This window comes from Octodon degus, unplaced genomic scaffold, assembly GCF_000260255.1.
Source record: "Octodon degus isolate 3935 unplaced genomic scaffold, OctDeg1.0 scaffold00027, whole genome shotgun sequence".
NCBI lineage: Eukaryota > Metazoa > Chordata > Mammalia > Rodentia > Octodontidae > Octodon > Octodon degus.
Window position 1 is genome coordinate 17,887,894 of NW_004524603.1, and position 16,056 is coordinate 17,903,949.

Genomic DNA, 16,056 nt, shown 5'->3' on the forward strand with positions numbered 1-16,056 from the left:
TGAGAGAAAGATCCAACCAAAAAAGAGACCAGACCAATCACCCTCATGAATGTAGATGCAAAAATGCTCAGTAAATGCTAGCAAGTTGCACACAGAAAATCATGAAGAAGATTATACACCATGACCAGGTAGGATTCATCCCAAGAATACAAGGATGGTTCAACATATGCAAATTTATAAATGTAACACACTATATCAATAGAGCCAAAACCAAAAAACACATGAACATATCAATAGATGCAGAAAAAGCATTTTACAAAGTCCAACACTCATTCATGATCAAAGCCCTACATAAAATAAGAATAGATATTGTATACATCAACCTGATAAAAGCCATTTATGACAAACTCACAGCCAATGTAATTCTAAATGGAGAAAAACTGAAAGTTTTACTCTCAAATCAGGTACAAGACAAAGATGTCATCTATTACGACTCCCGTTCAATATAGTTCTGGAGTCATTAGTTAAAGCCATTAGATAAGAAAGAGAAATAAAAGAAATAATAATAGATAAAGAAGTTTAACTATCATTATTTGCAGATGACATGATACCCTACTTGGGAAAACCAAAAAACCCCACCAAGAATCTTGTAGAATTAATAAAAAAATTCAGTATCATAGTAGGATACAAAGTCAACATCCAAAAATCAATAGCATTCTTCTGCACAGATAACAAACTCACTCAGAAAGAAGTTAGAGAAACAACATTCATGATAGCATCCAAAAAATGAAACGTTTAGGAATTAATCTAGTAAAGGAAGTAAAAGATCTATACAATGAAAATTACTAACCTCTAAAAAAAGAGATTGAAGAGGATTTCACAAAATGGAAAGTTATTCCTTTCTACTGGATAGGAAGAACCAACATTGTGAAGTTGGTCATACTCTCAAAATTGTTATACAGATTTTATGCAATTCCCATCAAAATAGCATCAACATACATCACAAACCTAAAGGAAACATTCTTAAAATTTATGTGGAACTAGAAAAATTCTAGAATAGCAAAAGTAATCTTAGGCAACAAAGGTAAGGCAGGGGTTTTACAATCCCTGACTTTCAATTATACTGCAAAGCTACCATGGTAATATCAGCATTGTTTTGGCAAAAAATAGAATGAGGACCAACACAGCAGATTAGTAGATGAAAATACAACTACAAACATGCTCAACCATCTTATCTTCAACAAAGGGGCCAAACATGTTCCCTGGAAGAAAGACAGTCTCTTTAACAAATGGTGCTGAAAAAACTGGCTCTCCACATTCCAAAAACTGAAAGTAGACCGAGGTCTACTATCATGCACTAAACTAAAGTCAAAATAGATTAAAGATCTAAACATTAAAACAGAAACACTAAATCTTCTGGAAGAGAAAGTAGGTAGAAATGAGGACATAGGAGTAGGCAGACAGTTCATAAACAAAAAACAAACTGCATGGGAAATATTCCAAGGAATCAACAGCTGAGATCTCATCTCATTGATAAGTTTCTGCATGTCAAAAGAAATCATCAGGCCAGGGAGCTAGCTCAGTGGAATAAGTGTTTGCCTGGCCAGTGCAAGGTCCTGAGTTCAATCCCTGGTACCACTAAAAAAAAACCCCAAGAAATCACCAACAGAATGAAAAGGCAACACAAAAATTGGGACAAAATTATAACCAATAATCACTAAGACAAAGGACTTCTATATAAATTATATAAAGCACTAAAAAATAAACTCGGCCCCCAAATTTTAAAGACCCAATCCAGAAATGGGCATTTGAGATGAATACATGCTTCTCAGAGGAAGAAATACAAGCGGCAAATAAATACATAAAAAAAAAAAAAGTTCCACAGCACTGACCATTCAAGAAATGAAAATTAAAGCAACACTGAGATACCATCTCATCCCAGAAATAATGGCTATCATAAAGAAATGAATTGATAACAAATACTAAAAAAACTGTGGAGAAAAAGGAACCCTTCTCCACCGCTGGTAGGAATGTAGAGTGGTACAACTATGGAAATCAGTGTGGAGACTCCTAAAAAAAACTAGGACTAGAAATCCCATTCAATCCAGCGATCTCCCTTCTGGGTATTTTCCCAACAAAAATGAAAGCATACCATAATGATATATGTGCACTCATGTTTATAGCAGCACCATTTGTCACAGCCAAATCTTAGAAACAACCAAAATGCTCATCACTTGAGGAATGGATGAAAAAGACATGGTATTTTTGTGCAATGGAGTGCTACTCAGCTATAAAGAAAGACAATCTTGAAGCCTTTATAGGTAAGTGGATGCAATTAAAGGCCATACTCATAAGTGAAATAAGTCAGACTCACATGTGTAAATATTGTATTGTCTACCTAGTGTAAGAACCTGAAAGGGTAAGTAAAACCTGAAAGGTATAATAGATATAGTGAATCGGAAAGAAACTGAATTTAAGGATTAAAAAACAAAGATAAGAGAAAGGAGAAAAGAGGAAAAAAGGAAGGGGAGGAAACATGCAAGCATATATACAGGATGGCTGAGACGATTGTACTAATAATTTCTATCAATTTTTTGAAAATAACAGTTCATGTTTAGAATTTTCACCTTGACTGTGTATACTGGTATCTGTGATCTGAGCAACTAGAAGGACAGCAATGTGTAATAAAAAACCCAAGGTTGACATTGCCAGTTAAGCAGAAGACCCAATACTATTATGGGCTACTGGACTGTTTTAGAATATTTTGCTGAGTTTACACATCTATAATATTCAAATAACGGAACTTAACAAAAAAAAGGTATACAGATGAATGTCCATTTTGTATCTGTGCATTCAAAGTGGTTAGGATAGATATATAGTTACATTCTCTTAATGAATAGAATAATTTGTTCTAATGGTGTTTGTAAATAGGATATCAAGTCTGCATCTTGTACAGCAATTAACCACTAAGAAGAATGTATGCAGTGTGCTAATTATTGAAACTGTCCTAGTGATTTGATTTGAAACTGTCTCATTGCTATTTGTTTATCAATAAAATTATGGCAAAGAAGGCATAACCTAAGAAAAAAAATGGTTGAATACGTCTCATCTTGGTCTTCAAAATGTGTGTCATTTCTAATGTCTTATCAATTATTGTACTCTCTTTAAAATAAATTTTTAAAAAGACAAGGAAAAAATTAAGATTTCTTAAAAGTCTTAATATTCCATTATTTATCCAATCTTCCATAGCTATATCTGTTAATCTGAGCAACAGAGTTTATGATAAAAATAGGTATTATAACAACCACTGTTAATTAGCTATTCCTGTTTTGAAAATCTGTAACATGTATTGTTGTATGTTGCCTAGTTTCTATCTTTTTTTTTTATATTTCTTTTTGTTTCTGATTTTAGTCTTCAAAATCAAATAAAATTAAATTGGAAAAAAAATTTGGAATATTAGAGAGGGAAAATTGTGAGCAGGCAGCAAGTAGCATGCTTTTATAGGCTTCTTACAAGTTTGGGATTCCTAAAGACACCTGAACACAAATTATAAACTTCTGCATGTGAGGGTGCCAGGGGAGAGAAGAAAGCACAAAGGAATCACCAGAGTTTCTCTCTTATGTGTATGATCTTTTTATTGTATTTGAGTTATCTTCTGCTCTAGGTGACAGCTTCAATCCACCTCATAAATAAACCAGTTCAAAAATCTCCCTCTTCTCTCTGAATCCATGACACTTTTATTTCCCTACAATTTATACTTTTGTCAGAGTAGCTTTTCTTTTTTTTTTTTTGGTGGAACTGGGGATTGAACTCAGACTTTTGCGCTTGCCAGGCAAGTGCTTATTCCACTGAGCCATCTCCCCAGCTACAATTTATACTCTTGTGATCTTGAGGAAGGACCTAGCAGTTTATTTAAGTGTGGAACCAGTATTAGTTTTCTGTTTTTCATGTGTAATTTTGTTTTTATTTTATCTCTTTTGGACATTATCTTATTGATTGATTGATTTTTTTACTTTGTGAATTTTTTATTTTTATTGATTTTTAAAATTCAGATTCTAAGTTTGTGAGTTCATTTCTTCTATATATTTCTAATTGCTTTTAAGTTAGAACCTATTCATTTACTTTTCATTCCCTTCTGCATCTTCTTACCTTTCCTTGGCAACTGTTTCTTGAACAAAATAAAACCATATATTAGCACCAGGAAGTGGGAATCTCAAACATCTGTATTTATGGTTATAAATGCCTACTCAACTACACTTTACATTGTGAGTGAAGACTGCAGTCCTCCATAAATCTGAGAGAAACAATCCTATCACAATTTTAAAATGTAGCCACTTTGAGTAAGATGCCCACATGAACTTACCTCCCAAATTGCACACAGATCTGCTTTGTGATACAACCATTTTCCATTCTTATCTCTAGGATAAAATTCCTTTCCTGGCTGCAAAAGAACAAATCAAAACAAAATACAAAGAATACATTTTAGATCTAGGAATTAAAGTCATGGAATTTGCTATCTATATAACCTGGAGTTGGGAAAATAGTTCAAGTCTATTTTTTTAAGTTTATATAATTGTATAATAAATATTATATATGTGTATGTATGCATACATTTTTCTACATAATGATCACATACAATAAGTATATAACTGGACCAGTGAGATAGCTCAGCAGACTAAGTGCCTGATTAGGCAAGCTCAGGGATTGTGGTTCAATCCCTGGCACCACATGCCATGCCAGCCCCTCCCTCAGGGTGGGCACAGCTGGCTACAGAGTCCAGGTTAGTGGTGTACACGTGTAATCCCAGCGCCGGGAAGGCTGAAAACAGGAGGATCACTATGAGTCTAAGCTGCATGGTGAGACCCTGTAACAACCAAGTAAATTTTAAAAAATAAGTATATAACTATGTACAGTAGTATGATAGTAATAATAAAAATTAATGAAATCTCCCATCTCCATTCCTGTGTGATGTCTAAGAATTCTTTCACTTACCCACTAGGTGTAATGTACTAGCTTTATTATCTTGCTTAGAGTTTATTTTGAGTGAAAGTTTTATTTATTATTTAATTTTTAAACTTTGTTTTAACTTTTTTTCAGAAAGGGCCTCACTATGTAATTAAGTCTGGTCTTGAACTCCCTATGTAGCACAGGCTGGTTTTGAATTCAGTGTTCCTCCCACCTCAGCCTTCTAAGCGAACCCATTTCAGGTGTGCATCACCATGCCTGGCACTATTTTCTTTTGTTTAGTGGCAGGATATTGTTCTTAAACCATGGAGTTATATGTTGACAAAATTGTCCTTGTTAGAAGAGAGTAGTGGTTAAGAACTGGACATTGAGGGCCGGGGAGGTGGCTCAGCAGAATAAGTGCTTCCCTGGCAAGTGCAAGGGCCTGAGTTCAATCCCCGGTTCCACCAAAGGGAAAAAAAAAAAAAAAAGAACTGGACATTGCATCTGATTTCACTTATCATTTTTAAAAGATCACTGTGACTACTTTGGTAGGGATGCAATTGGGGAATGTTATTGGTTAGTTTATTTTCTTCTAAAAAGATATTGAAAATTTAGCTTTCAGTACCTATGAATGTTAATTTCTTTGGAAATAATATCTTCCCAAATGATTAAATCAACACTAGGCTGTTAGGGTAAGCTTGTCACATAGGCAAGCCCCATGTAGCTTCTGTGTATTTGCCTGTCTATTAATTCTTCACTGTAGAATAAGGTCCATTACCTTAAATACTTGCCCCAACTTACAGTTTTATGCATGCATATAGAAAAATTGTTCAAGCAAGTGGAAATTCGCCATTTAGAACCAAAAATATTCACTCAAAGTCTTCTGGCTACCAACTCCAAGCTTTGCTGACTCCTCTGCTTCATTGTGACCTGGACTCCCCATCCTACCATGCTAAGCAACATCACCTCTATGTTAAAAGTGCTTCTCTGATCTTTCTTTCTCCTCTTCCAAATGGTGTTCCTCTCTCCACCATAAGTCCCTAAGGGTTTTATGCTATGAAGTTTCATAACCATGTCCAAATGTCACCCAATAATGCTTACTATCTCATATTTGTCTCTTTCTCTTTGGTAAGTTCATAAATCCCTTGAGCCCTCTACAGGGTCCTAATAAAATATGACTGTGTCCTTACCTCAAAGAAGAAATTTTGGATCCAGACACAGAAATTCACAGAATGCAAACACCGTGTAAAGATAAAGGAAGAGAGTGGAGTGATACTTCTACTAACCAGGGAAATCAAAAAGGTTTCCAGGAAGTAATAAGAAACTAGGAGAAAGGCATGGAATCTTCTAGCCTGGAGAAGAAACTAACCCTGCTGACAACTTAACATTGGATTTTAGCCTCCAGTACTATTAAAAAATAAATTTGTGTTGCTAAACAGTTCAGTTTGGGGCATTTTTTTTAACAGCAAGCATGTGAAATTAATACAATGCATAAATGTGGAAACACATAAAATAGTTTAATATTCTGTTGTAGGAGCTATAACTTCCCTGGTACCCTGATCTGAATATTATTTCCCTAGTGTAATAATATGTTGAAACCTGATCACCAGGGTGACAGTATTGTTTGAAGGTAGGGCTTTTGGAAGGTGATTAGATTCGGAGTGCTCTGCCTTTGAGAATGGGATTAATACTCTTGTAAAGAGGCTTGCCCTTCCACCATGTAAAGATACATGGAAGGTGCCATCTATGAGGAATGGGCCCACCCCAGGCACAGAATCTACACCTTGATCATGGACTTTCCAGTTTCTAGAACTGTGAGCAGTGATTTTCTGTGATGTATATTATTCATTCTAACTGATTTTATTTTAGCAGCCTGATAGACTAAAACACCATCCTCTCGGTGTTATTACCTTTCTGTGTGTGCTGCGGTTTGCCTAACCACAGCCAGCTGGTACTTGAATCCAGTTGTCAGAAGATAGAACTCAGAGTGTTATAATGTTTGTCTAATCACATGGGATGTGCCCAGAAATTTACACCCACTTGGGGTAGCACATAATTATGGTTGCAAATTCTTGTTTCTTGATCAAATAATTCTGAAATGTGGCTATGATAAGACGCTACCAGAACATTCAGTCCAAGTTGGTTTCACAGGACTTTGTTTTCTACTGTACACCTGCTTAGTTTTATTCCCCAGTTACATCTTCCCATACCTCTATCAGTTTTTCCTGGTTATACTTCATACTAATTCACTTTCATATGCATTTTTCTATCTCCAAGTTTATTTCTTGGAAGCTCAGAGGAAGAAGCTATTGCAATTGATGAGAAGTGATAGTGCTCTGGACTGAGGCAATAGGAGCAGAGATAAAAAGAAAGGAATCAATTAAAATGTAAAGTGAGACTAGAGCCAAATGTATCTTAATAATGGCTAGGATATATAGAGGGATGGTAATGAGGGACAAAGAGAAATGAAGCATGCCTCTTAGCTCCTTGGGTGGACTTTGGTAATCATTTCTTCATGTTAGGGCCAAAAATTGAGAGTATTGTCTTCACTTTCTTTTATTAATTGCTAAAGATCAAATGAAGGGATTCACACATGTGAGGTAAGCAGTGGACTATATCATCTGCCCCTGTTTTAACTTTGAAATGACTGTAAGACATGTGAATGGGTTTTTGATGAGGTAATCCAATGAAGAAGCCTGAGACTCATAAAGAAGCTACAGATTAAACCTGTGAATCATCTGCCTGTAAAATGGTATTAAGTATATGTTAATCATAAATACAAGGAATATAGTTAGGAAGACAGGGACATTGAGGGGAAAGGATGGATGTAATAACATTTGAAGGTTGGCAGAGAAGAAGCTGCCAACCAATCACAGTGTTATGCTAGAAACCAAAAGAAGTAAATGTTTAAAGAAGGTAGTTCCTTTGCAATGGAACACACATCTCTGACAAAGCAAAACAACAAAGGTGGATAAGTTGGGAGCTATGGAAGCTAGGAAACCTATCAAATGTGTGTAAGCAGGAGTAGGCCTCAGTGTCTAAAGCAAGCAAGCTACCTCAGTCCTGAGGTAAATATCCTGTCTGGTTAAAGTCAGTGATTAGTCACTAGGAAATCTTGTATCACATGTTACTAACTTTGCAAAAGTATAAATAAAATACCATTTTGTTGTGAAAAAAATGTATATGCAAGCACAAGATAGGATAGATATGCAGCTACTTTCTCTTAGTTCATTGAGAAAAGAGGTTTGTACTAATATTGCTTAGATGAGAAATCATGTGTACATCTTGTCCTCTGAATAACTACTATGAAGACAATATGCAATGTATTAATTATTGTAACTGCCCTACTAATGTATTTTGAATCTGTTTCATTGCTATTTTATCTTTTTCTTATTAAAATGAATAAAATAATAAATAAATATATAAATATTTCCTAAAAAATAAAGTAGTTCCAACCAATTGTGGTCTTTGCACTTAAAAGAGCTGAAGGAACATTATAATAAACTTTATCTTAACTTTTCCACAAGAACTTAATGGAATTGCTGTGCTATGTATTTGTCTTCTAGAATCCACATCTTGGTAATTTATCCCCTATTTCAATAGTGTTGGGAGGTGGGGAGTAAAGGAAATCATTTAGGTGCATGTATTAATGCCATTATGGAAAAGGCTTCTGAGAGTAGGCTTGATTTCTTGAAATCTTTTTGTATTTAACTTTGCCATACACTGTCCCAGAAAAAAAAAGTCTCTTTCCAAAATATTGATTGTTGATGTCCCAATATCCAGAACCATGACGCAATAAAATTCTATTCACTTTGTGTTACTGTTTATATTTAAATGACCTCAAAGCCTTGTATAATAAAAGGTGGGGGAGTTCATATATGTTGGACTTAGGGTATGTGAGTATGGATTAAGGATGTGGTAAATGGAAACTTTCCCTGCATGTGAGTGACATCAATCAATAGGCTAGTATTCTGTATAAAATATAAAGGGACAGAGGAAAGCAGGCTTGCCTTGGCTGCTCATTTCTTGCTTCTATATGCCTACAATGCCATAAACTGTTTCTCCTCTCTGCCATGTAATGTTGCCTTAGTGCCAAGTGACTATTGGCTGAAAATTACAAACTGTGAGCCGAATAAATCATTCCTCCTTTAACTTGTGTTAGGTATTTTGCATGAGCAATGAGAAAAGTAAGAGAGATTTTGTTATGAGAGAAGTGGGATCATTACTGTCATGTTCTCTGGTCATGTGGTTCAGAAGCCTTTGGAACTAGCTAGGGAAGAGGTTTGGAGATGTCAGCCAGAGAAGCAGCCCTAGAATACTGTAAACTGAACTTGAGATATTTTGGTAAGAGATAAGGAAGCTAAAAGTTGTAGAAACTGTTATGGCTTGTGTCTAGTTATTCCCCAAAAGGCTCAAGCAGTCAAGGGTGGGCTTTTCCAGAAGTGGCTGAATCTATAGCATATGATATTGAGATTAACACTAGGGTTGTGCTTTTATGAAAAGAGTCCAGATTGGTTAGGCACTGCCATAATGTCAGCAGCCTAGCTAGAGGAGAAAAAATATGCTAAATACGCTTATTTGCTTTACTACTTTCTGCACATTACAAACTTTCTCCTCTGCAATGCCTGCATTCACCATGCATTGGAGCCAGACCATTATGGACTAAAAACTACAAAGTGGGAGCCAAATAAACACATCTTACTTTAATGCTGGGGTTCAGCGTTTTGGCACAGTAATGAGAAAAGTATCTAAGACAGAATTTGGTGCAGAAAAATTTCAAGGCATTCTAATGTTGAGGCGATGGCATGGCTACTGTTGGGGGATGTCATCAGATCTTTATTGAGAATCAAGAGCAAAGAGCCTAGCAGAATAATTTCAAATATTTTGGATTTGTCCAGAAATGAAACTTCAAGACAGTTGCAACCTGAAAAGATGGGACAGAAGAGAAATTTGTCACAGAAAAGACTAAAAAGAAAAAACCAAGTATTTTAGAAGAAAAAAAGATGGCCTGAGGACATCACAAGATCCAATAATATAACATCCTTTGAAGCCTCAGAGTTGGAAAGGTGAAAGACTTTGCCCTAGGAAGAGAGCCATAGAGCACCATGTTTCAGAATGGTTACGGCCTAGGAAAGTTGTTCCGCAGGATTGGGTTCACAGGCACTTGACCCCTACAGCAAAGAGAGAAGGAAGCCTGGCTATTGCTCCAGCTGGTGGCAGACTTTGGTATCATCTACATAATACTAGTTTTCAGTGCATGAAAAATGTAAGAGTTATGGGGTCAAGAATGCATCCACTTAGATTTCAGAAGAAAGCATGGGCGACCAGGAAATGGGCCCCTGTGAGGACAGTGTGTGAAACTGTGGATGTGAAGCTGAAGGTGCATTGGAGACCCAGAAGTTTGAGGTAATGTGAAACTGGGATCATTTAAGGAAAACTGCAAGGTGGGAGTGGTACCAGCCCAAGAGAATATTCATGGGAGATCGAACCGTTGGAAGTGCTGTAGAGGCAGAGCCACACACACTCTTTGGATTTCATATCTTGCCACCAGTTGCCTCAGATGCTGGATATGGAGCTATAGAACTTAATATTTGTCCTGCTGGATATTGGTTTTTATTTCTTCCCATTCCTTTCCATTCTCTTACTTGTACCTTTTGGAAGGGAAATGTCTATCTTGTGAAACTATGCATTGAAAATGTTCAAATTTGTTTTCATTGTATAGATAGGTGCTTGCAGCTAAGAGGTTGACTTAAACTTCACAATAGACTTTGGACTTGAACTTTTCAACAGTGATGAAATGATTCATACATTGGTAAGTCTTACAGATGACTAAATGCCTTTTACATAATGAATGCATCATGAGTAATTTGATGGCCAAGGATGGAGTGTTATGGCTTGCATCTGAATGTATTCCTAAAACCTCATGCAGCCAAAGGTGGGGCCTTTCCTACATATATGAATGTGGATTAAGGGCATGATACTGGGATTAAGAGTGGGGATACTGAAGCCCCATCAAATGTGTGGGTGGCATCAATCAGTCAGTATACTTGTAGCCTGGATGGCATGTAGAAAGATTGAAGAAAGGTTTAATTAAGCTGCCTATTGTTTACTGCCTTTTGCCTGCAATGCCATGGATGGCTTCTCCTCTGTGATTCCCTTCTACCATGTCACTATGCTGCAGATTCAGGAACTGTAGATGGAAACCTCTACAAAGCATGAGCCAAACAACATTTTCCTCCTTTAACTTGTGAGTGTCAGGGTATTTTGTCTCAGCAGTGAAAATAGTAACTAAGATACTATTAGATGATCTCAAATATTTTGTAATACCAGCATAATCAGACAGAAGAGAATGGAACATTTAGAAAAGACATATTTCATTCTTAAAGTTTTCCAAATATTTCATTTACTAACTCTGCTTTCTAAGCTCTATGACCTTCTCAATACGTCTGGCTCAAGTTGATACTCTAGCCTACCTTTATATTTCTTTACTTTTGTATTTCTTCACTTTATTTATCTTCTGAGATGTCTTTACATCTCCTTTATGAACACTATGATACATAATTTCCCCCAGGTTTTTATTAAATGCTTATGGAACGTGACTCATCTTAGATGGTTTGCAAGAAGCTTCCTCTGAGTCTACTAATTGTGTATTTATGTACTCCTTTACTCTTCCCTCTATTCAAGTTCCTCACTATCAAGAAGTATTGAGAGACTAGTTCAACCCTCCACAAACATATGCTGTTGACTTTCATTTGTGTTCACTCATCTTTTTGAAATCTCTTGTAAGCTTTACATTTTGTATTTTTTTTATTTTGTCTGCTTCTCAAATTGACACTTAAAAATGAAGGCTTTTGATATTTTAACAAGAAAAATTATTGCTAAATGTAATCATAAGATTCAACAAAAAAGTGATATATTAGCTTCAAATGGTGACCTGTGAAGTAGAAGAATATTCTGGGCTAGTTTATTGTGTCATTTCTTACTTTTAGAAGCTTAATCTGTTCCCTGAGCCTCGATCCTCTCACAGTACAAATAGAAATTTCCCATCTTCCTTTCCAAAAAATATTTGAAAAATTATTTCTGCCACAGAAAATAAACTTATTTCCCTAAATTTTAAATATAGATTCACCCTCAAACATTTTAGGCTCCAAAAAACTTGGTTTAAACAAAAATTACTTCACATGAGTGAATATTAGGGCTGAGGTCATGGCTCCTTGGAGTCTGTAACAGAGAAACCCCTGAAATCCACAGTGTTGGTATCAACAGGTAGGAGGGATGAGGCATAAGAGACAGTAGAGTATAGGAAATTATCCATATGACAACTGTCACAAGACTCATTCTGACCCTGGTTTCTCTGGACTTGAAAATGCAAGCCACTTTATCATCGGGGCACTGTATTTGTTTTTGTACCTGTTTGAACTCAGGACAATGTGCTAAGATTAATAACTGCTAAGCTTCTTTGTTTCTATAACTTTACATGTGATTTTTTTTTTTTTTTTTTTTTTTGGGGATTGAACTCAGGTCCTTGAGCTTGCCAGGGAAGCGCTTATTCCACTGAGCCATCTCCCCGGCCCTTTTACATGTGATTTTAATGATCCCTCGCAACATTCTGAAAATTGTTCATTGATGTTTATTAATATTATTATTGTTGCTGCTGCTGAGGCTCAAATGCAGAGCCTCACACATTCCAGGCAAGTGCTCTATCAAAAAGTTTCTAGTCCTGTTAGTTATTGTCTTCATTTTACAAACAATAAAACTATGAATTTAGAAAATTCAAATGACTAAAGTGACTACTCTAGAAAGTAATGATGCTGAATGGCAATCCCAGAAAGCCTATTCTTTTTCCGTTGCACCAAATAAAGGCAAGAAACTAGCAGTATGAGAGAGACTAGTTATGGCTTGACCACACTAGGTATGACTTCTCAGGGTCACATGGGACAGATATGGGATTCATTTATCACTGATATCTAATTAGTAATCTCCATAGAAATCTGTCTGGTTTTCTACCATCCTTATGCCCTCCTATCTGGTGAAACTAAACCCATGCTGTTTGTTTGGATTTTCTCAGCTTCACTCATGGCCACATAGACTAAAGAATAATTAGCAGTCACTCAAACAGGCAAATCAGGTTTTCTCCAGGAGGTTTAAAGTATGATTTTGCTTTCTCTTAATTTTCAAGTTGTACTGATACTATAGGTTTAATATGTCAAAAGTCACATTGCCATCATAGATGAAGATTTTTGAGAAGAACAAAAGCCACAACATGAAGATAGAGAAAGATACAGAATGGAAAAATTCAGTTTGAACTTTTAGGCCTAAATTAAATCTTTTCTCAAATTCTTTCTTTCTTTATTTTGTAATCCTTAGAATCAATTTGAACTGGCTTTTTGCCATGTGTAATAAGAATTCTGACTAATGTGATAATAGGCCTAAAGTGTAGAATTGATTAGCGTAGAATGGGATTATGGACAGTGGGCATTTCTCAACCTTCAGCTGAGAACTGGCAATTCCTGCTCCATTGGTAGCACTGAATCTGGTGATATTGTTGGTCTGAGACTCAATTAGTAGGCCTACTGTACCTGGAGTTCTGGGGTGCTAATAGGAAAGCAGTGGGTTTGTGGGCCATTTTGCCATCTTTACTGATCCTCTTAGAAAGATAGATGTGTCTGTTTCTGTTAGGCTTTTATCTTTTTTAAAAAAATGTATTTAGTACAGGGTCTACAGGGTCTCACTATACAGATCAGACTCAGTGATCCTCCTATTTTCAGCCTCCCAAGTGCTACATAAGCCACCACGCCCAGCCTCAGTCCTCATCTCAGCACTCCTCGGGGTGGGGCTGGCATGTATGCCAGAGATCAAACCCCGGTCCCTGCGCCTACCTAAGCAGGTGCTTTAATCTGCTGAGCTATCTGGCTGGCCCTAGACTTTTAAAATGAGAGATAAGATTATGTTGTGCTAACGTGGGTTCTTTCTACTTTTGATTACAATTGAAGACAGCATTCTGAACTTTTTAGAAATAAGGTCAGTGCTACGCAAGGTACGAAATTAGGAAACCGAGTGGAAAATAAAAATGGCACAAAAAATGTCACTGAATGACCTTGATTGACCCAACTATTTCTCTTTCTCACTCGCTTGTAGTAACTGCAGCATATACTCAGGATGCAACATTTTGAGGTAGGGAGGCACCATCTAGAAGAGCCCAGGCCCTCGTCCTGGCCTTATTTGAACAGGCCATCTTAGAGTGGTTGAGTGCAGCATGGCTTGTTATCCATGGGATGTAAAATCTAGAGTACACTGCTTCAGGACTCTCAGCTTTGGGTGTAACAGGGTTATACACAGAAGTATGCATCTTCCCTCCTGCTTTGGCTTGTTTCTTGTTGTCGCCCCTCCTGCCCTCCAAAGTCATAGGGTGGAATTCTAGTTTGTGATTAATTCATGATACAATGCTGGGCTTAGGAGTGTGAGTGCTATACTTAGCCTGGGGCAGATAGCCAGGATTTAGTGTAAGGAAGGGAGACAGGCTTGCCCACTGCCACCTCTGCAGTCACTGCCTATGAGCTGGCATATTTGCTCTTGCTGTTTTGCTGTTTTCTGCCACCGTGAACTGTTGCCTTCTGCCATGTAGCTCTCTGCCTTGGAGCCAGCTGATAATGGCTTGAAACCTCTGTTGAATTTTGAAACATATGAAGCCTGAAAACCCAAACTGTGAGTTAAATAAACATTTTCTTCCTTGATTCTGGGTGTTGGGTAGTTTGTCCCATCAACAGGAGAAAAGTAAACAAGATACCTGGACAGCTTTTCTGAGTCTTTTAGGACTAGGAGGTCTTGGGAGACCAGCTTATTATGAATTCTAGGCTTCTGTTGGCTCTTGATTATCTGTCTGAATAATATGGTTGTATCAATGAGCTCAGGTGAATGTGATTTCTCTCCAGACTTGGGAAAGTTGTAGAAATTGCAGCCCAAGTCATAGTAATGGAGTGTCCTGTGCACAGTCTGTTAGAGTACCATGAATTTGCCTTTCCGTTTAGATCTTGGGAGAAAAATAGTCCTCAAGGTCTTGAAGTTGGAAAGATTTAGGTCATAGTTGTCCTGACCAACAAGCACCACCTGCTGAGTTGAAAACAAGGTGCCCAAACACTTTATCTGTGTTTCTGAAGCTTTGTATTATTTTTGAGCCAGTGATCAAGATGGAAGCAAGTAAGGTAAACTGAGGAGTTAGCAGATAAGCAGAAGGAGGCTATGTTCTAGGAGGCAGAAAACTTCAGGCTGAGCATTAGGTAAAGAAAACTTGACAATCCAAGATTTTTAGATTCAATTACTCATTTATCAAGTTGCCTGAGCATGAATTTTCTGAAATCCTATCAAAACTCTAAAGGTATACTATCAGAAACTTATGAATTGTGAAAACCCACATCTCCTTGAAATGGGATGCAAAAGGAGAATCTTCCTTTAAGTAATGGACTTTGGTGTGATGACACAAACAGTGAAATGCTCCCAGAGAATAAAGCAAGGCCTGTGGTTTTGGTAACCTAAGGTAATTCTGGTCACTATAGGACAGAAGTCTCATTTTTCCTGATCAGCAGGAACTTAGTCACCTCTAGTCTCCTTCCTGGGCAAGTGGCCAACTTGGTGCATTAATACCTCAAGTTTTAAAGCAGTTACCATTCAGCAACATTAAAAGAACAGTGCATCTATGAGTTGAGAAAGGCCAGGGAAGGACTGGATTTGAACTAGAGGAAGGGATAACAGCTAGCTACCTTGTCCTTGGAGCTGGCTCCAAAAATCTATTTTTTTAGGTTATCTCTCTGGGGTTCATGGAACAAAAAGCAAGTATATATTTTTTGTTAGACATACTCTCATGCAGTGCTTCCCCCATGAACATTTTCATGACTGTGTGAGCAGGAAGAAGGTGGTGCCAGATGCTGGGCAACTAAAATGTGGACCACCATTAAGGCACTACATTCTGGCTTGAAACACAGTTTTAACTATTATTGCAAAAAATAGAACATAGAATGAGAGAAGCTGCATTGGATTAAGGATCAAGAAAGTTGGAAGAGGGGTGTGGTGGTGCATACCTGTAATCCTGGCACTTGGAAAGCTGAAGCTGGAACATCATCCTGATTTCAAAGCCAGCTTGGATTACATAGTGCAGTCAAAGTTAGCCTGAAT

General features: G+C 37.0%; 1 protein-coding gene across 1 annotated transcript in view; it reads right to left on the reverse strand.

Moving 5' to 3' along the window:
- Akr1d1 (aldo-keto reductase family 1 member D1) overlaps positions 1-16,056 on the reverse strand; it is a 126,674-nt gene that overhangs the window by 56,106 nt on the left and 54,512 nt on the right. Inside the window, exon 4 of the mRNA XM_004629051.2 lies at positions 4,304-4,381. Coding sequence (XP_004629108.1) covers positions 4,304-4,381 — 78 coding nt within the window. The remainder of the gene's footprint in view (positions 1-4,303; positions 4,382-16,056) is intronic.